This window comes from Palaemon carinicauda, chromosome 10 (assembly GCF_036898095.1).
Source record: "Palaemon carinicauda isolate YSFRI2023 chromosome 10, ASM3689809v2, whole genome shotgun sequence".
Lineage (NCBI taxonomy): Eukaryota > Metazoa > Arthropoda > Malacostraca > Decapoda > Palaemonidae > Palaemon > Palaemon carinicauda.
In genome coordinates, this window is record NC_090734.1 from 113,584,608 (window position 1) to 113,605,581 (window position 20,974).

The 20,974-nt window shown below is 36.8% G+C and overlaps 1 protein-coding gene across 1 annotated transcript in view; it reads left to right on the forward strand.

The window, feature by feature from the left end:
* LOC137648675 (methanethiol oxidase) overlaps positions 1–17,324 on the forward strand; it is a 41,792-nt gene extending 24,468 nt beyond the window's left edge. The window contains exons 5-11 of the mRNA XM_068381686.1: positions 5,725–5,859; positions 6,095–6,260; positions 6,482–6,576; positions 6,719–6,906; positions 7,145–7,290; positions 15,887–16,009; positions 16,789–17,324. Of these exons, the coding sequence (XP_068237787.1) occupies positions 5,725–5,859; positions 6,095–6,260; positions 6,482–6,576; positions 6,719–6,906; positions 7,145–7,290; positions 15,887–16,009; positions 16,789–16,882 (947 nt within the window). The 3' untranslated portion in view covers positions 16,883–17,324. The remainder of the gene's footprint in view (positions 1–5,724; positions 5,860–6,094; positions 6,261–6,481; positions 6,577–6,718; positions 6,907–7,144; positions 7,291–15,886; positions 16,010–16,788) is intronic.
* Positions 17,325–20,974: the final 3,650 nt, after the last annotated feature.

Consider the following 20,974-nt stretch of genomic DNA (forward strand, 5'->3'; position numbering starts at 1 on the left):
TGCCGTGTAGGGGCAGCTTATGTTTCTCTTCAACCACGTGTCAGGACTACTGGTCCTGGAACGTAGTGCAGTGAGTGCACTTCGGCACTAAAAGGAAGAATACATCCAAGAGGCTCGTAGGAAGACGAGCCTCTCTTCGCCAACTTAATTCCCGATGCCTCGTCGAATAGAGATTCTTATACAGCCATCTTCCCCTACCCAGAGTAGGGGACGAGGTAAGTCAGTTGCGGGGAAGTGCCCATTGCTCTTCCCCAAGAATTTGAGTGGGTGCGGTATAGCACCAAGAGGAAGTGGGCGACGAAGGGTTCGCCTAAGAAGACTAGCGCCGGGCGTCCCGCCGGGCTGAGCTTCCCTACCACCCTCTCCTACCCAGAGTAGGAGACGAGGTTGGTTTATTGTGTAGAAGATAACTCTTAAGAAGTAGTTCAAGGTAAGTACTACTTTCGGGAGTGTGTGGGGAGACGGAGTCCTGGTGCAAGCAGGCCACGTCTCCTCTGATGACCCCATGTGGGGGAAAATGTCTCTAATTCTTCTCCAGTCTCTTAGCGTATTTTTCAGTCTCTTCTGCAGCCGAGGGCCTCGCCGAGAAGGAGCCCCCCAGGTCTGTCTTGCAGCGTCCCCCGGACCGACAACCCAGGGTTTTTTCTCACCACGAAGGCCATCCTCCAGACGCAGATATAACCCTCGCAGGGAGAAATGCGAGAAGCCCTCTTCAGGCAGGCGTAAGACCGCGAAGCCTCCGGTTCACCCCGCCAACGGGTGTAACCGAGCTTCTTTACGGGCAGCCTGGCCGAATCAGCACAGCTGGTTCGGCCCTCGGACTTAAAAGAAACGGTTCCCTCCGTCGGGTCAGCCCACGAGGATCCGCGTCCGCGTCCCCCAGCCCGCCCGCAGGTGTAAGCGGGCTTATTTACGGGCAGCCTGGCCGAATCAGCACAGCTGGCTCGGCCCTCGGACTTAAAAGGAACGGTTCCCTCCGTCGGGTCAGCCCACGGGGATCCGCGTCCGCGTCCCCCAGCCCGCCCGCAGGTGTAAGCGGGCTTATTTACGGGCAGCCTGGCCGAATCAGCGCAGCTGGTTCGGCCCTCGGACTTAAAAGGGAACGGTTCCCTCCGTTGGGGCAGCCCACGAGGATCCGCGTCCGCGTCCCCCGGAGAGAATACACGAACAGTAGTCCTCGACGGTACGGCGTTGCCGGTTCTGACCCCGAACCTGGTGCGGAGCTCCCCGCCGGGGAAACCGGTACCACCGCAAGGGAGTGCCTGGGATTCCAGAACCGAAGCGACCGGGGAGTGCCCGGTGACCCGGCGACTCGAGATCAAGCGGTAGGAAGGACTCTACAGGTAAGCGTAAGTCCCCGAAGCCTCCGGTTAACCCTGCCCAGCAGGGGAAACGCGCTGCTGGTCGGGCGACCTGGCCGAACCAGCCCGGCTGGTGAGGCCTTGGGGTCAGAAGGAACGGTTCCCGCTGTCGGGCCAGCCCACGGGAACCGCATCCTCGGCACCCAGAGCCTTGGGCCGACGGGAGTCCCCGCTGAACCAGCGTTGCTTGCGGTAACCCAGGCCCCTGGTGCGGACATCCCCGCAGGTGAAATCCAGGTCCTCGGATGACGGAGGACTCCGTCTATAGGAGAGTGGTTAGCCTTTACAGAAGACATCACAGGTACCGGAACCTGCAGCTACGGATTTAGGTTCCGGGAAGTCAAGCCTTTTTGAGGATCATGCAGACTCCTTACAACCTAAGACGTCCCTAGCACTTCCTCTAACCCGAGGTCTGGTCCTAGAGCAGGGTTATGTCGGCAAAGTAGTGGCCAACACTGCAGGAGTCCCCCAACCTTTAAGGGGGGTCAGCAGGACATCCTTAGTCAAGGCGTTTTCAGATGACTTTGGTAGCGCCCTGGTGGCTAGACAGAGAGAGTAGTTCGCGGACCTAAAGACCTATCGAGTCAACCGCCGTGGCCTCTGTCTGTCAGGTCAGATCTACTGAGTCAACCGCACTTCCTCAGGTTCCACGACAACCCTCTCTCTCTTCGCCTTCACGCCTGGAGACTATCGAGCGACTCCTGCAGAAGGAGGGGTACTCCTCCTCCACAGCCAAGAGGATGTCCCTATACCTAAGAAAATCCTCTACCGTAGTCTACCAGGCGAAGTGGGCCGCCTTTACGAAATGGTGCGCGACAAAACAAATAAGACCTCTCAAAGCCTCGGTCCCTGACATAGCTGATTTTCTAGTGTACCTTAGGGATAAAATAGGAATGCCAATCCCGGCTATTAAAGGAGTACGAGCAGCCTTAGGCCAAGTCTTTCTCCTGAAAGGCATCGACCTGGGGACCTCAAAACACATAGGGATGCTGATTAGAAGTTTCGAACAATCCTGCCCTCCCCAAGCCAGGAGAGTGCCTAGATGGGACCTGGCCAAGGTCCTGGAAATGTTGTGTCGTCCGACCTTTGAACCACTCAGAGATATCGGGGACAAAGATCTCACCCTCAAGACAGTCTTCTTGCTACCCTTAGCTTCGGCTAAGAGGGTAGGTGAGATCCACGGTCTCTCCTACGACGTGGCACACTCCAAAGGGTGGAAGGAGGTATCTTTCAAGTTCGTACCCTCCTTTGTAGCAAAGACTCAGAACCCAGCAGTCTGGGACCCGAGGTTTGAAGTTTTCTCTTTTCCAGCCATCCCCAAGACAGGCAATACGGACGACCTGAAGTTATGCCCGGTCAGGACGATCAGGAAATACCTGGAAAGGACGGCCCATCTCCGTCCGGGTGCCAAGAACCTCTTCGTCTCTTCAGGCGTTAATAAGAAGCAAGTGTCCAAGAACACTATTTCCTTCTGGCTGATACAAGTCATCACTAGGGCTTATGAAGAAGACAAGGTGGCAGTACCAGGCACTCCCCGTCCCCATGACATCAGAGGCCTGAGCACTTCCTTGGCCTTTGAGAGAAATATGGCAGTGGGCCAGATCCTGCAGGCCGGCACTTGGTCACACCAGTCGACCTTCACGGCCCACTAACTCAAAGACTACTCAAGAAAGTCTTTGGATGGATTCTCCATTGGGACAGTCATCGCCGCCCTCCAAGCTGTGTAGTGGCAGGCTGGAAGACGTCCCCAACAAGTGAATAGTCTCATCCCTACTTCGTCAGGAGAAGACTCAGAAGAGAAAATGTCAAGAGGTAACCCTAAAATTATAAGCGTAAGTTTTCCCTGCTACCCCCTATCCGCTCTCTGTACCCCCGCATTACGTAGCCCTCCAGGCACCATGTGCCTAACCAAGTGGCAGAATGGCTCTCCCGCCTCCTAAAGTGTAAGTCTCCGAAGAGGTAATTCGAGGTAAAGTATTCGTGTCGGAACAAATGAAAAATTTTAAGTAATTTTTATTTTTCCTAACATACTTACCGAGAATTACCTCTGAGTAATGGCCCTCCCTTCCGTCCCTGAGTGCCATTCTTCTATTGCCGAGTCGGGCTAAACGGAGGACTTAATGAGATCCTGACCCGGGAAAAGCAGTGACCTGCCCTAATCCGGGCCGCAGGAATTATCCTGGCGGCGGGGGTAGGAACTATCGGGAGCGAGATAGGGGGGGGTAGCACGGGAAATCTTGGTCGAGATTGAGAGAGGTCCAAGGACCCTCCGAAGAGGTAATTCTCGGTAAGTATGTTAGGAAAAATAAAAATTACTTAAAATTTTTCATATATATATATATATATATATATATATATATATATATATATATATATATATATATATATATATATATATATTTAGCCATTACTAGTCCACTACAGAACATGACATGTGGTTTATCCTAGAAAACAAGCTTGTTACCTACGCAGATGATGCTACTCTTTTTGCACCAATTCCATCTCCTGAATGTAGATCTGGGGTTGCTGAATCCCTTAATACAGATCTAGCTAAAATTAGTACATGGTGCAAATTATGGGGTATGAAGTTGAATCCTAACAAAACTCAAAGTATGATTGTAAGTAGGTCAAGGACAGTGGCTCCTCAACATCCCGATCTCGGCATTGATAATGTTTCTTTAACTCTATACAACTTAAAATTTTATGTGTGATTCTCGACAACAAATTCACTTTTGAGAAACACATTAGGTCTGTGTCTTCTTCAATTGCACAAAAATTGGCTTATTGAGAGAGACTTTTAAGATTTTCGGTGATCAATCTATTCTGAAGAAGTGTTTTAATTCTTTCATTCTACCTTTTTTCGAGTATTGTTCTCTTGTCTGGTGTTCAGTTGCTTATTCTCATCTTATTTTGATGGACTGGAACTTACGGGCTATTGAATTTCTTATTCTTGATCTAGATATTAATCTTTGGCACCGTCGTTCAATTAGTTCATTATGCATGTTGCATAAGATTTTTCATAATTCTGACCATCCTTTACATTCAGATCTTCCTGGACAGTTCCATCCTGTTCGTAATACTAGGCATGCAGTTAATTCTAATAGTCAGGCCTTCTCCATCATGAGGCTCAATATTACACAGTATTCTAGAAGTTTTATTCCAGTTGTGACCAAATTGTGGAATGATCTTCCTAATCAGTAGAATTTCAAAAGTTCGAACTTGCAGCAAATGTTTTTATGTTGAATAGGCTGATATAAGTCTTTTTATAGTTTATATAAGACATATCTCTTTTGATGTTGTTACTGTTTTTGAAATAATTTATTGTTAATTTTTTTCTCATCGTTTATTTATTGCCTTATTTCCTTTCCTCACTGGGCTATTTTTCCCTGTCGGAGCCCTTGGGCTCATAGCATCTTTTTTTCCAACTAGGGTTGTAGCTTGGCTAATAATAATAATAATATTAATAATAATAATATGACCATCCACTTGCGTCTGTTTATGGTCTTTCTGTGCCAGTCCACGCCCACGAACTTCCTTAGTTCGTCAATCCATCGTCTTCTCTTCCTTCCTCTGCTTCTTTTACAATCTCTAAGGACCCATTCTGTTATTCTTAATGTCCATCTATTGTCTGTCATTCTCATTAAATACCCTCCCATGACCATTTCTCTTTCTTACAAGTTGTTAGAATATCCTCTACTTTAGTTTGCTCTTGTATCTACTGTATATTGATCTTTTTTTTTTTTCCATCATTATTCTTTCTATAGCTCTTTGAGTTGTAACTAGCTTATGTTCTAAGGCTTTTAGTAAGGTTTTAAGTTTCTGATGCATAATACTGGTAGTACTATCTCATTAAATACTTTTCTTTTTAAAGAAAGTGGCATTTTACGTTTCATAGTCTCGTTTTGTTTACCAAATGCTCTCCATCCAATGCTTCTCTTTCTTTTAATTTCGGTCTGGTGTCCTGGGGAATCACTTACTGTCTGTCCTAATTACATATATTCATTAACAATATATATATATATATATATATATATATATATATATATATATATATATATATATATATATATATATATATATATATATATATATACTGTATATTGTTAATGAATATATGTAATTGGGATAGACAGGAAGTGATTCCCCAGGACACACACTATATATATATATATATATATATATATATATATATATATATATATATATATATATATATATATATATATATATATATAAATTAGTATATGTTCCTAAAGCTTATGAAATAGAAGAACAAAAATGTAATCTTGACCTTTTGATTATAGCCGGTGTTCCCCTAACATTTTTATTGTTCTATTACTGTTATTGTTTTCGTTTTTCAAAGGACCTTGGACTGATATGGATTCCGAGTTTGGATACGACTACTGGTACCAGCCCACCCACGATGTTCTTATCTCCTCCGAATGGGGTTGTCCGAAGGCTTTCTTTAATGGCTTTGACCCGAAGGATTTGGAGAATGGTAGGCTATGGTCTCTTAAGTATCAGTTATATATTTGTTAAGTGATAATGTTTAGTTATCTGTTAAAACTTATCTAGAATATAGGTCCTTCCGCCAAGTGAGAAGACTTATTTAACAGTTGTGTCATTTGAGATTTAGACAAAGAGGTTTTGGGTACAAAGTAAAATGTCTTATTGTGTGAACATTATTTTTTTTTTCTAATAGAAACAGAAAATTAAATATTTTTACTTTCTAGGTCGTTATGGAACTCACATCAATGTCTATTCCTGGTCGGAACGTAAGCTGTTGCAAAAGGTAGACTTAGGCCTAGAGGGAGTCATGCCTCTGGAAATTAGGTTCTTGCACGATCCTCTTGCAACCGAAGGTTATGTTGGCAGTGCTCTGTATGCAAATGTTTTCAGGTAAGTTTTCACGGTAACAGCGACTGATGCAAAGCATTTTAATCTTACGTATAGGCATATAGTAATGTCTATAGGTATGCAGAGTTCAAGTCACTTTCTTTCACATAGGTCTATGCAAGTTGCTACTCGTAGCCTATTGATTTTCAATTCTTCGGTCAATTCAAACTTAAGTCTTCATGTCATTTTCATTTTTATTTCCCTGTCTACAATATTGCTTACAGGTTTTATCGCAAAGAAGATGGAACCTATGCGGTACACAAAGTGATTGATGTTCCTGCCAAAAAAGTCGAAGGTTGGGCTCTCCCAGAAATGCCAGGTATGTCTAATCTATAGAGGTTCGATAAATGGGGTATTTTCTTAGTAATATACACAAAATTCAATACTACTAAAATACACTAAGTAATTGTTTTTTTATGTGAATCATTAGATGTACAGTATATTAAATTTATTTCTTTCAGGCATCATAACTGATATTATTATATCCCTCGATGACCGATATCTGTACTTTAGCAACTGGGCTCATGGAGACATTCGCCAATATGACATCACTGACAGAGAACATCCGAAACTTGTTGGACAAATTTTCCTGGGAGGATCAATTGTTCAGGGCGGTCCTGTCAAGGTGACCCATGATGAAGAACTTAAGGTACGTAGAAATAAGTGGGGTTTTATTTAGATGCAAATTAACATAAATTGACCCAAATTTATACTGAAATATTATTTACTCTCCAATCTCGGAAATTCTTAAGATTTTGAGAAACAAAATGCTAAAAGTATCATTTGAGAATACTATCCTTGCTGCCATCAAAGAGTCGTATTATTTTGTATATTTTACATAATACAGAATTGACTATGATTAACCATATCAATCATACTCATTACAGGAACAGCCTTATCCCGTTTACATTAAAGGAAAAAAAATTATGGGCAGTCCGCAGATGCTTCAGTTATCCCTGGATGGGACACGACTCTATGTCACTGACTCCCTATTCTCGCCGTGGGATAAACAGTTCTATCCGGATATCGTGAAGTTAGTCCCAGTGCATATTCGTTTTGTATTATTTCTGTATTATGTTTGTAAATACTTTGCACATTTAGATTTCAGCGAGTTTGTAGTTTGATGTCATATTTTTGTGAAGTTGAGAGTTTTCACTGAACAATTAGTAAGATATTACTTTTTTGAATCGGTATATATCCTTATTCCCCAAATAAACTATAATATATTTAATGTTGATATATATATATATATATATATATATATATATATATATATATATATATATATATATATATATATATATATATATATATAATGTTGATATATATACATATATATATATATATATATATATATATATATATATATATATATATATATATATATATATATATATATACAGTATATATATATGTATGTGTGTATATATACATATATTTATATATATATATATATATATATATATATATATATATATATATATATATATATATATATATATATATATGTGTGTGTGTGTGTGTGTGTGTGTGTGTGTGTGTTTGTGTATGCATTTGTATATTTACGTATATATATATATATATATATATATATATATATATATATATATATATATATATATATATATATATATATGCAAATATTCACTTTCAAGATATGGCATTTAGCAGTATTGGATGTGAAAAGTGAGGAGGGTGTATGGATGCCCCAGTTAGGTGGTAACTGAGAGGCAGCGTAATTGGAACTAACTTTATTTCCACAGACAGTGAGCTTTTATAACAACAGTTTCAGTGAAGGAAGGTCACAAAAATTCAGACATATGGATACAAGCATATACAGGCATAAACAAGTTATCAGTGCGAGGGAAGCGCAATAACGACAATATACTAAAAACAGAAATAGCGTTACGGTGTACGAGCGTGTGATACGCGTGCAGTACAAGGGCTTGAGAGGAACCTGTTATAGGGGAGAAGATGGAGAGGAAGTCAGAGAATTAGATTGTGGGATAAGGTGAAGGATGTTATGGAGAGAAGAGGTTTGTGGAAGAAGATTCCTTTGATAGAAGACAATGGAGAAGGTGCATCCGGCAACTGACCATTTTATATTGAAGTAATGGTGGAAAAAAAGAAAAAGAATGCGGGAAAGTCAAATGAGGATTCATAAATGCAGGGAATGTCATCGACATCACCTTCATTGCCAAGCAACACAAAAGGTTTCTGTGAAATTCCATCATTCTTATCTTCCCGAGCCTTCAAGGCCACATATCCTTACTAATCTCCAACCTCTTATCACCAAATAATAAAGAAAAGCATACTGTAAATCTTTGGCATTAGATTAACTAGTAAAATTTCCTACAAGAGAATCCAGAGAAGCAGTGAATAGACTTCACATCTTAGATCTTTGACTTGTACTTTTCAAGATCCTGAATATTTTGGCAAGATAAAGGTCACAAAATGTTTTGCATCTTTTATAAATAGTTTTTCAATGAAATTCTGTGTTTATATACAAGATGCCTTCCATCACATGCAGCTCTAAACCTTTATTTTTATGCAAGATGAGATCTCACAAACTGATGTCAATTTCATAAAATTATTGACGGAAAACAGTGGACAATACAAATCTCTCTTCCTAATTAGGATACAATCCAGGTTGTTTTCAATTTTGCAAAGTTACTTGTCAGTGATTCAGGAAGGTATCGTTGTAGATAGATATCGAAAGACCATCGTTTCTTATTGCATTCAGTATGCTGAACTTCTGTATCTATGAAATTTTAATCACTTATACCAGAAACTGAATCTGGTAATCTGCAGATCTGTTCTTTTCTTCAGACCCCATCATGAAGAACCACCTTGGTGTCAGTGTATCTGATTACTTCGTGGTAATCAATCAGTGACGAAAGACAACATATTCATGCAAGTACTCGAGAATTGTAAAAAAGAATATGTGAAAAGATGCTTTTATCCCACAAATCTCCATGATCCCAGTGCCAACAACTTATGCCAGTCTCATGAAGAACTGCCTAGCTCTGCACAAAGATTTTTTAATTGCCACATTACTCATGATAAAGCAAGATGTAAGTAAGTTACAGCAGTTTTAGGCTGTCTTTTATGCCAAGAATATCAAAGAGCTAAACTTGTCACTTGAGGAACAGCAGTGATGTTTATTTCTGACTTCTTTTCTGCTTCTATTTTACTCATCCCATAGCCACCATGCCATTCGTTTACCAAGCGTAATCACTTGTTTCATTGGCAACGATGTAAAATTTACAATATAAAGTTGTTGATGGGCAATATAGTTTGTCTGTTAATGTGATATCTGGTGTTCGTTCCTCAGGGTAGTGTTCTTGGCCCATTACTTTTCATATATACACATAATAAATATGTTGAAAGTAGGTCGAGGACAGTTGTTCCGCAAGATCTGATCATGCCTTGATTTCATTAGTAGTGAAGACTGAGCAGCCTGTCCCTGATATATCATACTCTTTCAAAATTTATATGAAATCCCAAGCAGATTGGAATGGGATTTTGCATGATCTTTTGTGCTTGAATTGGTCACAATTATATACTGTTGTAGATCCTGTTGTCCCTTTGAATGAGAATATAGTCAACATAATTGATAGGCGTATCCCTTCTCGTGTGCTAAGGTACCGAGTGAAGGACAAACCGTGGTTCAATGATGATTGTAGACGTGCTTATTTGGAGAAGCAGGAGGCCTATCATCTTTGGAAGGGTAACAGATCAGATTTGACCTGGAATAACTATACTCAGCTTCGAGCCTTTGCTCAGAGAGTTTATGCCTCAACTGAAAAGGAATACAATTTAACCATAAAAGAAACCCTTTCTGGTACAACTCAGGAACATAAATGGTGGCCTACCCTTAAATTTGCACTCTTTGGTGTAGATGCGACAGGTCCTCCTTTTCTTAAACCAGATGGCTCAGTCACTCACTGTCCAAAGGAAAAGGCAACCCTTTTGGGTGATGTTTTTGACAGTAAACAGAGTAATGAAAAACTTGAACTTCCTTATTCAAGTTTTCCTGAGGCTAAACTAACTAGTTTAGCTTTTCGATCTCGTGAAATTAAAGCTATGTTGATGGACCTTGATGCTTATGGAGGTGTAGACCCAAATGGTATTTTTCCATTGTTTTTTATAAAGACAGCAGATTTCTTAGCTCCAAAGTTATCTGTTATTTTGCACAAGTTAGCAAGAAGAGGAGCTTTTAGCACTTGTTGGAGGATTGGTAATGTTACTCCTCTATGTAAATGTGTTTGTGGTAGCTCAAGTCCCACTGATTACCGCCCAATTTCCATAACTCCCATATTATCTAAAGTTTTTGAGCGTCTTCTGGCAAAACGTCTTAATAGGTTTGCTGAAAGTAATCATCTATTCCTTAGTTTGCAATTTGGTTTTCGTAAAGGCCTTGGAGCGTGTGATGCCCTTCTTACAATCTCCAATGCTGTACAGAAATCCCTTGATTGTGGGCAGGAAGTTCATATGAATGGCCTTGATTTTAGTTCTGCCTTTGACCGTGTCAATCATGAGGCCCTTATTTTCAAACTCAAACAGTTGGGAGTGGGTGGGTCGTTTCTTAGCATTATTATTGATTTTTTAAGCAATAGATCTCAAAGAGTTGTTGTTGATGGGCACCATAGTGAGTGTCGGAATGTGATATCCGGTGTTCCACAGGGTAGTGTTCTTGGCCCATTACTTTTCATACTATATACAGTACACATGACATGTGGTTTGGCTTAGAAAACAAGCTTGTTGCATATGCAGATGATGCTACTCTCTTTGCATCAATTCCATCCCCTGAATGTAGATCTGGGGTTGGTGAATCTCTTAATAGAGATTTAGCTAAAATTAGTGCATTGTGCAAATTATGGGGTATGAAGTTGAATCCTAACAAAACTCAAAGTACGATTGTAAGTAGGTCAAGGACGGTGGCTCCTCAATATCCGGATTTCACTATTGATAATGTTTCTTTAAATTTGTATGACTTTGAAAGTTTTAGGTGTGATTTTCGACAGCAAATTTATTTTTGAGAAACACATTAGGTCTGTGTATTCTTCAATTGCACAAAAAATTGGCTTATTGAGAAAGTCTTTCAAGATTATCGGTGATCAATCTATTCTGAAGAAGTGTTTTAATTCTTTCATTCTACCTTGTTTTGAGTATTGTTCTACTGTCTGGTGTTCAGCTGCTGATTCTCATCTTAGTTTGTTGGACAGAAACTTACGGTCTATGAAATTTTTTATTCCTGATCTAGATATTAATCTTTGGCACTGTCATTCAGTTGTTCATTTTTCATGTTGCATAAGATTTTTCATAACTCTGACCATCCTTTACATTCAGATCTCCGTGGACAATTCTATCCTGTTCGTAATACTAGGCAGGCAGTTAATTCCAATAGCCAGGCCTTCTCCGTCATGAGGCTCAATACTACACAGTATTCTAGAATTTTATTCCAGCTGTTACCAAGTTGTGGAATGATCTTCCTAATCGGGTAGTTGAATCTGTAGAACTTCAAAGGTTCAAAGTTGGAGCAAATGTTTTTATGTTGACTAGGCTGACATGAGTCTTTTTATAGTTTATATATGACATATCTGTTTTTGACGTTGTTAATAGTATATAGGACATATCTGTTTTGACGTTGTTACTGTTTTAGAATGATTTATTGTTAACTTGTTCTCATCAATTATTTATTTCCTTATTTCCTTTCCTCTCTGGGCTATTTTTCCCTATTGGAGCCCTTGCGCTTATAGCATCTTGCTTTTCCAACCTGGGTTGTAGCTTGGCTGGTAATAATAATGATAATAATAATCTAGATTTAAGCATTAATAATGTTTCTTTAATTCTATTTGACTATTTTAAAGTTTTATGTGTGATTCTTGATAGAAAATTCACTTTTGGGAGACAGATTCAGTCTGTTTCCTCTTCAATTGTACTTATAAGTTGGGTTATTGAGAGTCTTCTTCGATTTTTCAGTAATCAATCTATTCTGAAGAAGTATTTTAATTCTTTAATTTTTCCTTGTTTCGAATATTGTTCTCCTGTCTGGTCTTCATCTGCGGAATCTCATCTAGTTTGTTGAACAAAAACGTGTGGTCTATCAAATTGCTTATACCTGATCTAAGTATTAATCTCTGGCACCATCGTTCAGTTATTTTTTTATGCATGTTGCATAAGATTTTTCCTAACTGAAAATCCTATGTATTCTTCACCAGACATTACCATCCTGCACGTAATACTAGGCATGCAGTTAATTCTAATAGTCATGCCTTCTCTAACATAAAGCTCAATACTATACAGAATTTTAGAAGTTTTATTCCAGCTGTGTCCAAATTGTGGAATGCTCTTCCTATTATTATTATTATTATTATTATTATTATTATTATTATTATTATTATTATTAGCTAAGATACAACCCTAGTTGGAAAAGCACGATGCTATAAGCCCAAGGGCTTCAACAGGGAAAAATAGCCCAGTGAGGAAAGGAAACAAGGAAATAGATAAACGATATAAGAAATAATGAACAATTAAAATAGAATATTTCAAAAACATTAACAACATTAAAACAGATACTTCATATATAAACCGTAAAAAGATTTATGTCAGCCTGTTCAACATAAAAACATTTGCTGCAAGTTTGAACTTTTGAATTTCTACTGATTCAACTACCCGATTAGGAAGATCATTCCACAACTTGATTACAGCTGGAATAAAACTTCTAGAATAATATGTAGTATTGAGTCTCATGATGGAAAAGGCCTGGCTATTAGAATTAACTGCATGCCTAGTATTACGAACAGGATGGAACTGTCCGGGAAGAACTGAATAGAAAGGATGGTCAGAATTATAAAAAATCTTATGCAACATGCCTAGTGAACTGATTGAAAAACGGTAACAGAGATTAATATCTAGATCAGGAATAAGAAATTTAATAGACCGTAATTTCCTGGCAAACAAATTAAGATGAGAATCAGCAGCTGAAGACCAGTCAGGAGAACAATACTCGAAAAGAGGTAGAATGAAAGAATTAAAAACTTCTTCAGAATAGATTGATCACCGAAAATCTTAGATGATTTTCTTAGTAAGACATTTTTTTTTTTTTTTTTTTTGTGCAATTGAAGAAGACACAGACCTAATGGGTTTCTCAAAAGTAAATTTGCTGACGGGAATCACTCCTAGAATTTTAAGAGTCATACAAAGTTAAAAAGAAACCTTATCAATGCTGAGACCAGGATGTTGAGGAGCCACTGTCATTGACCTACTTACAATCATACTTTGAGAATTTTAGCTAGATTTCTATTAAGGGATTCAGCAACCCCAGGATGGAACTCTCCGGGAAGATCTGAATAGGGAGATAGAATTGATGCAAAGAGAGTAGCATCATCTGCATAGGCAACAAGCTTGTTTTTTAGGACAAACCACATGTCATGTGTATATGGTATGAAAAGTAATGGGCCAAGAACACTACCCCGAGGAACACCAGATATCACATTCCTATACTCACTATGGTGGCCCTCAACAACAACTCTTTGCCATCTATTATTTAAAAATTCAATAATAATGCTAGGGAACAGCCGACCGACTCCCAACTGTTTGAGTTTGAAAACAAGGGCATCATAATTAACACGGCCAAAGGCAGCACTAAAATCAAGGCCAATCATACGAACTTTCTGACCACAATTAAGCAATTTCTGTGCAGCATTGGAGATTGTAAGAAGGACATCACATGCTTCAAGGGCTTTACGAAAATCAAATTACAAACTAGGTAACAGATGACTACCTTCAGCAAACCTATTAAGACATTTTGCCAAAAGACGTTCAAATACTTTAGATAATATGGGAGTTATGGAAATTGGGCAGAAACCAGTTGGACTTGAGCTACCACAAACACATTTACATAGTGGAGTAACATTACCAATTCTCCAATAAGTGCTAAAAACTCATCTTCTTGTTAACTTGCGCAAAATTTCAGATAACTTTGAAGTTAAGAAATCTGCAATCTTTATAAAAAACAAAGGAAAAATACCATTTGGATTTACACATCCATAAGCAACAAGGTCAATCAACAGTGCTTTAATTTCACGATATCTAAAAGTTAAACTAGTTAGTTTAGCCTCAGGAAAACAGGAATGAGGAAGTTCGAGTTTCTCATTACTCTGTTTACTGTCAAACACATCAGCCAAAAGGGTTGCCTTTTCCTTTCGACAGTGAGTGACAGAGCCATCCGGTTCAAGTAAAGGAGGAACTGTTGCATTTACACCAAAGAGTGCAGATTTACGGGTAGTCCACCACTTATGTTCCTGGGTTTTATCAGAAAGGGTTTCCCTTTTGGTTAAATTGTATTCCTTTTCAGGCTGTTGAATCGGTGGAACTTCAGCAGTTCAAACTTGAAGGGAAAGTTTTTTTTTTTTTTTTTTTTTTTTTTTTTTTTTTTTTTTTTTTTTTTTTTTTTTTTTTATGTTGAACAGGCTGACATAAGTTTCTCTTTGTAGTTTATGTATGACAGACCTATTTTAACGTTGTTGATTATCTTGAAATGCTTTATATTAAATATTCATTACTTCTCATGTACTTCATTTATTTTCTTTCCTCAATTGGCTATTTTTCCCTGTTGCCCTGTTGGAGCCTCTAGGCTTATAGCATCCTGCATTTCCTACTAGGGTTGTACCTTAGCTAATATATATATATATATATATATATATATATATATATATATATATATATATATATATATATATAAATATATATATATATATAAATATATATATATATATATATATATATATATATATATATATATATATATATATATATATATATATATATATATATATATATATATATATATATATTAGCTAAGCTACAGCTTATAGTATCCTGGATTTCCTACTAGGTTTGTAGCTTAGTTAATATATATATATATATATATATATATATATATATATATATATATATATATATATATATATTCGCTAAGCTACAGCTTATAGCATCCTGCATTGCCTATTAGAGTTGTAGTTTAGCTAATATATATATATATATATATGTATATATATATATATATATATATATATATATATATATATATATATATATATATATATATATATATATATATATAGGTGTGTGTGTGTATTAGCTAAGCTACAAACCTAGCAGTGAATGCAGGATGGTATAAGCTGTAGCTTAGCTAATACACACACACACACACACACACACACACATTATATATATATATATATATATATATATATATATATATATATATATATATATATATATATATATATGTGTGTGTGTGTGTGTGTGTGTGTGTGTGTGTGTGTGTGTGTGTGTGTGTGTGTGTGTTAGCTAAGCTATAAACCTAGTAGTGAATGCAGGATGCTGTAAGCCGGGGGTATGAGACCCTTTGCGTCAATAGGCGAAGGAGATGATGATGATGATGATATATAGTATTACAGTGTATGTATAGACCTACTTATATGTGTGTACAGGTATGTGCTCACATTTGCGACGTGTGAATGTAATGCTATTAGAAAATATCTGAAAGACTAGATAACAATTGGAATAGTTTTAAACATTGACCTAACACTAAAAGGAATCCTTTCTCCTCATAAAAGCAAAGGCTCCATCATGCTCCAGATTGACGTAGACACAGTCAAAGGTGGGATGACCCTCAACCGGAACTTCCTCGTCGATTTTGGGAAAGAACCGGGTGGCCCTTCTCTGGCCCATGAAATCAGGTGAGGTCTTTATTTTTATGTTGCATTATTTCCTTTTTAAGGGTTTTCTTTTATCTCATTCTCATCAGACTAGTCTTAGGTAAAGAATAGTGAGTCTCTCTCTCTCTCTCTCTCTCTCTCTCTCTCTCTCTCTCTCTCTCTCTCTCTCTCTCTCTCTCTCTCTCTCTCTGTATATATATATATATATATATATATATATATATATATATATATATATATATATATATATATATATATATATATATATAAACATATATATATATATATATATATATATAAACATATATATATATATATATATATATATATATATATATATATATATATATATATATATATATATATATATATGAGAGAGAGAGAGAGAGAGAGAGAGAGAGAGAGAGAGAGAGAGAGAGAGAGAGAGAGGACCTATGATGCTCCCCTATTTTTACGTTATGGGTTTAACCAGAATAATAAAAAAGGTTTTATAAAAGGATTGAAAAAATATGTTAAAAGGCTTTTAAATAATCCTTTTCTAATAAACAAAAATCTTATGCAATAGTCATTCTTCTTTATTAAAAAAAAAAAACTGCAAAAAAATGAGTCTTGGCAAAAGGTTGCATTCTTTTCTCAAACAAATGCCAGTAAATGAAAACTAGGCTTATGCTTAACATGGCCATTCTTATGAGAAAAAAAAAAAACACAATATAAGATAACCATTTTTCCCACCGCAGATTACATATAGAACTAAACACTTGAATTGTATTCAATATTTACCTCTTAATCTCTATTTTCAGATATCCTGGAGGCGACTGTACCTCAGACATATGGCTTCCTCCTGGGTCTACAGAATGTCATCACCGTCAGAGTCAGGCCAAGTCGAAAATATAAACAGAAGAACTCACTGCCCCCAATTGCTTAATCAGGTCTAGAAGAAGACAAGCCGTAAAAGAAACTGTTGCTGAATTTTAGGAAATCAGAAAATTGCTTTGATGACATTAAAGCTTTTGTTGTTGAGTTTTTGTTGGAGAATACGGTGTAGGCTATACACGTGCCATCTTTATTTTTAAAATAATTTTACTTATAAATACATAAGTCTATACTTACTAGTTACTAGTATACACATGAAACAATGCTATATGTTTTCATAGACACAGCAATATTTTATGAGTATACATTCAATTTCCTGATACTGTTCATTAATGTAATAACCTGAGTTTTAAAGTTAATTTATTAATTCTATATAGAATTTTAAGCTCTGATAGAGGTTTTCTGTTATTAATTTTAAATAGTAATAGATAATTAGATTACTGTTATACTGTAAAAGATATTTTGTTATTTTCTTTGGGTACTTTTATTTGTTAAAACTTGCATAAATATTGAAATAATTTATACTTTCATTCTTCACATTTGCAATCTCTCGCGAACACACACGTGCATATATATATATATATATATATATATATATATATATATATATATATATATATATATATATATATATATATATATATATATATATATATATATATATATATACATATATATATATATGTATATATAGATATATATATATATATATATATATATATATATATATATATATATGTGTGTGTGTGTGTGTGTGTGTGTGTGTATTTCAGTGAAAACGTATAATTATTGATTTCATGAAATCACTAAACTTTAGTGAAAACGTGTTATCACTGTGACCGTTAGTGAATATATGCAATCACTAAAAATTCCAGTGATTTCATACAATCGCTGAAAATGTGGATCAGTGATTACATGAAATCACTGAACGATGTCAATTACGTTGATGAATTATATTTCGCTACCAACAGTCTACTTCAGCTAGCATGCGATCAATCATATCTTTAGGTATGGCGGAAGAAGTATATTGCGCTCCGTGGTACCAACGTTTAAGATGGATTTTTCTGGAATTGCATTACTTTAGTGTTGTTGTCTATCGTCTACACAACGAGCAAGTCCATGATGTCGCATTGCCATGTTCTAAGGAACCCTGGCTTTGTTGGTGGCCTAGCTTTCCATTATTATTATTGTTATTATTAGTCCTTGTATGGAAAATTTATTATTATTATTATTATTATTATTATTAGTATTATTATTTATTACTAACTAAGCTACAACCCTATTCAATAAACACGAAGAATAGGAAAGAATAGACTCCAGACTGGCAATGATGTATGGAGCGGAGACGTGGGCAATAAAGAAGATGGATGTGGCAGAGATGAGAATGTTGAGATGGATGTGTAGGGTGACGAGGAGAGATAAGATACAGAATGAGGTAATTAGGGGTACCACAGGACTTATAAAACTATCAGATAAGATCCAAGAAAGTAGACTGAGGTGGTATGGTCATGTCATGTGAAGAGAACAGTATATTGGGAGGAGAGTGATGGAAATGGAGGTACAATGAACGAGAAGGAGAGGGAGACCAAAGCGAAGGTGGGTGGACTCTATCAAGGATGACCTTCGATCAAAGGGATTAACCGGTGATGGAGAGTGGGACAGAGGTAGATAGAGAAAGCTGACCAGAAACATCGACCCCACATAGAAGTGGGAAAAGATGTAGACAAAGAAGAAGAAGAAGTAAACTTGAAAAATAGGAAAGACAATAGTCTCCAGTGGTTTTTACGAATGGCTATTTAGCTACTCAGTAAACTTGAAGAACAGGGAAGACAATAAACTCCAGTGGTTATTACCAATGGATATTTAGCTACTAAGTAAACTTGAAGAACAGGAAAACAATCGACATCCTTGGTTATCACGAATGGCTATTCAACTACTCAGTAAACTTAAAGAACAAGGATGACAATAGATCCCAGTGGTTATTGTTAATTGCTATTTAACTATTCAGTAAACCTGAAGAATAGGAAAGACAAGAGACTCCTGCGGTTACTACAAAAGGCTATTTAACTACTCAGTAAACTTGAAGAACAGGGATGAAAATAGATTCTAGTAGTTATTGGGAATGGCTATTTAGCTACTCAGTAAACTTGAAGAACAGGAAGACAATCTACCTCATTGGTTATCACAAATGGCTATTTAACTACTCGGTACACTTAAAGGACAGTAAAGATAATAGACTCCAATAGTTATTACGAATGGTTATTTAGGTACTCAGTAAACTTGAAGAACTGGGAAGACAATAGACAACAGTTGTAATTACAAATGGCTATTAAGCTACTCAGTAAACATTAAGAACCGGGATAAAAATAAACTACAGTAGTTATTACGAATGGCTATTAAGCTACTCAGTAAACATTAAGAACCGGGATAAAAATAAACTACAGTAGTTATTACGAATGGCTATTTAGCTACTCAGTAAACTTGGAGAACATGAAAGACAATAGACTCAAGTGGTTGTCACAAAATTAAATTTATCTGCTGAGTAAACTTGAAGAGTAGGAAAGTCCAGAGACTCCAGTTGTTATTATCAATGGATATTTAGATACTTAGTAAACTTGAAGAACATGGAAGACAATAAACTCCAGTGGTTACTACCAATGACTATTTAGCTATTCAGTAAACTTGATGAATAGGAAACACAATAGACTCCAGTAGTTATTACGAATGGCTATTTAGCTACTCAGTAAACATGAAGAACAGGGAAGACACTAGACTCCAAAGGTTATTATCAACGGCTATTTAGCTGCTTAGTATGCTTGAACAATAGGGTAGACAATAGACTCCAGTGGTTATTACCAATGGATATCTAGCTCAGTAAATTTGAAGAACAGGGTTATCAATTGTTATTTAGCTATTCAGTAAACTTGAAGAACTGGAACGACAATAGACTCCAGTAGTTATTACCAATGTCTATTTAGTTACTCGGTAAACTTCAAGAACGGGGAAGACAATAAACTATTGGTTATTACCAATGGGTATTTAGCTACTCAGTAAACTTGAAGAATACTGAAGACAATAAACTGCAGTGGTTATTACAAATGGCTATTAGGCACTCTGTAAACTTGAAGAATAGGAAAAACAATAGACTCCAGTTGTTATTGCGAATGGCTACTTAACTATTCTATAAACATGAATAACAGACAAGAAAATATACTCCAATAGTTATTATGAATGGCTTTTTAACTACTCAGTAAACTTGAAGAACGGGGATGTCAATAGACTCCAGTGGTTATTACCAAGTATTATTTAGCTACTCATTAAACTTGAAGAATAGGAAAGACAATAGTCTCCAGTGGTTATTACGAATGGCTATTTAGCTACTCAGTAAACTTAAAGAACAAGGAAGACAATAGACTCCAGTGGTTGTGATCAATGGCTATTTGGCTACTCAGTAAACTTGAAGAACAGGGATTACAATAGACTCCAGTGGTTATTGCAAATGATATTTAGCTACTCAGTAAACTTGAAGAGTATGAGAGACAATAAACTCCATTTTTATTACCAATGGCTATTTAGCTATTCAGTAAACTTGAAGAATACGAAAGACAATAGACTCCAGTATTTATTACGAATGGCTATTTAGCTGCTCAGTAAATTTTAAGAACAGGGAAGATAATTGACTAGTTGTTATTACCAATTGCTATTTAGCTACTCAGTAAACTTGAAGAACAGGAAAGACAATAGACTCCAGTACTTATTACAATTGGCTATATAACTACCCAGCAAAATCGAACCACATAGAAAAACAACAGACTCTCGTGGTTATTATTATTGATTATTTAGCTGCTCAAGAAAACTCAAAGTAATAAAAAATAAGCCCACTTTTTTAGGCTTAGTGTTGGAGTGGATGATATATTTTGTATTCGATTTCTGCAAAGTAATCAAATTTGGAGATCATTAACCAACAAGCATGGCGTATTCATAAAATTTGCTTCTGTATAGCACTGATGCGCTAAATTACAAGATATCAAAAGTTTGAGCTTTTTAAGTTCTACTGATTCAACTGCCCGATTAGGAAGATCATTCCACAACGTGATCACAGCTGGAATAAAA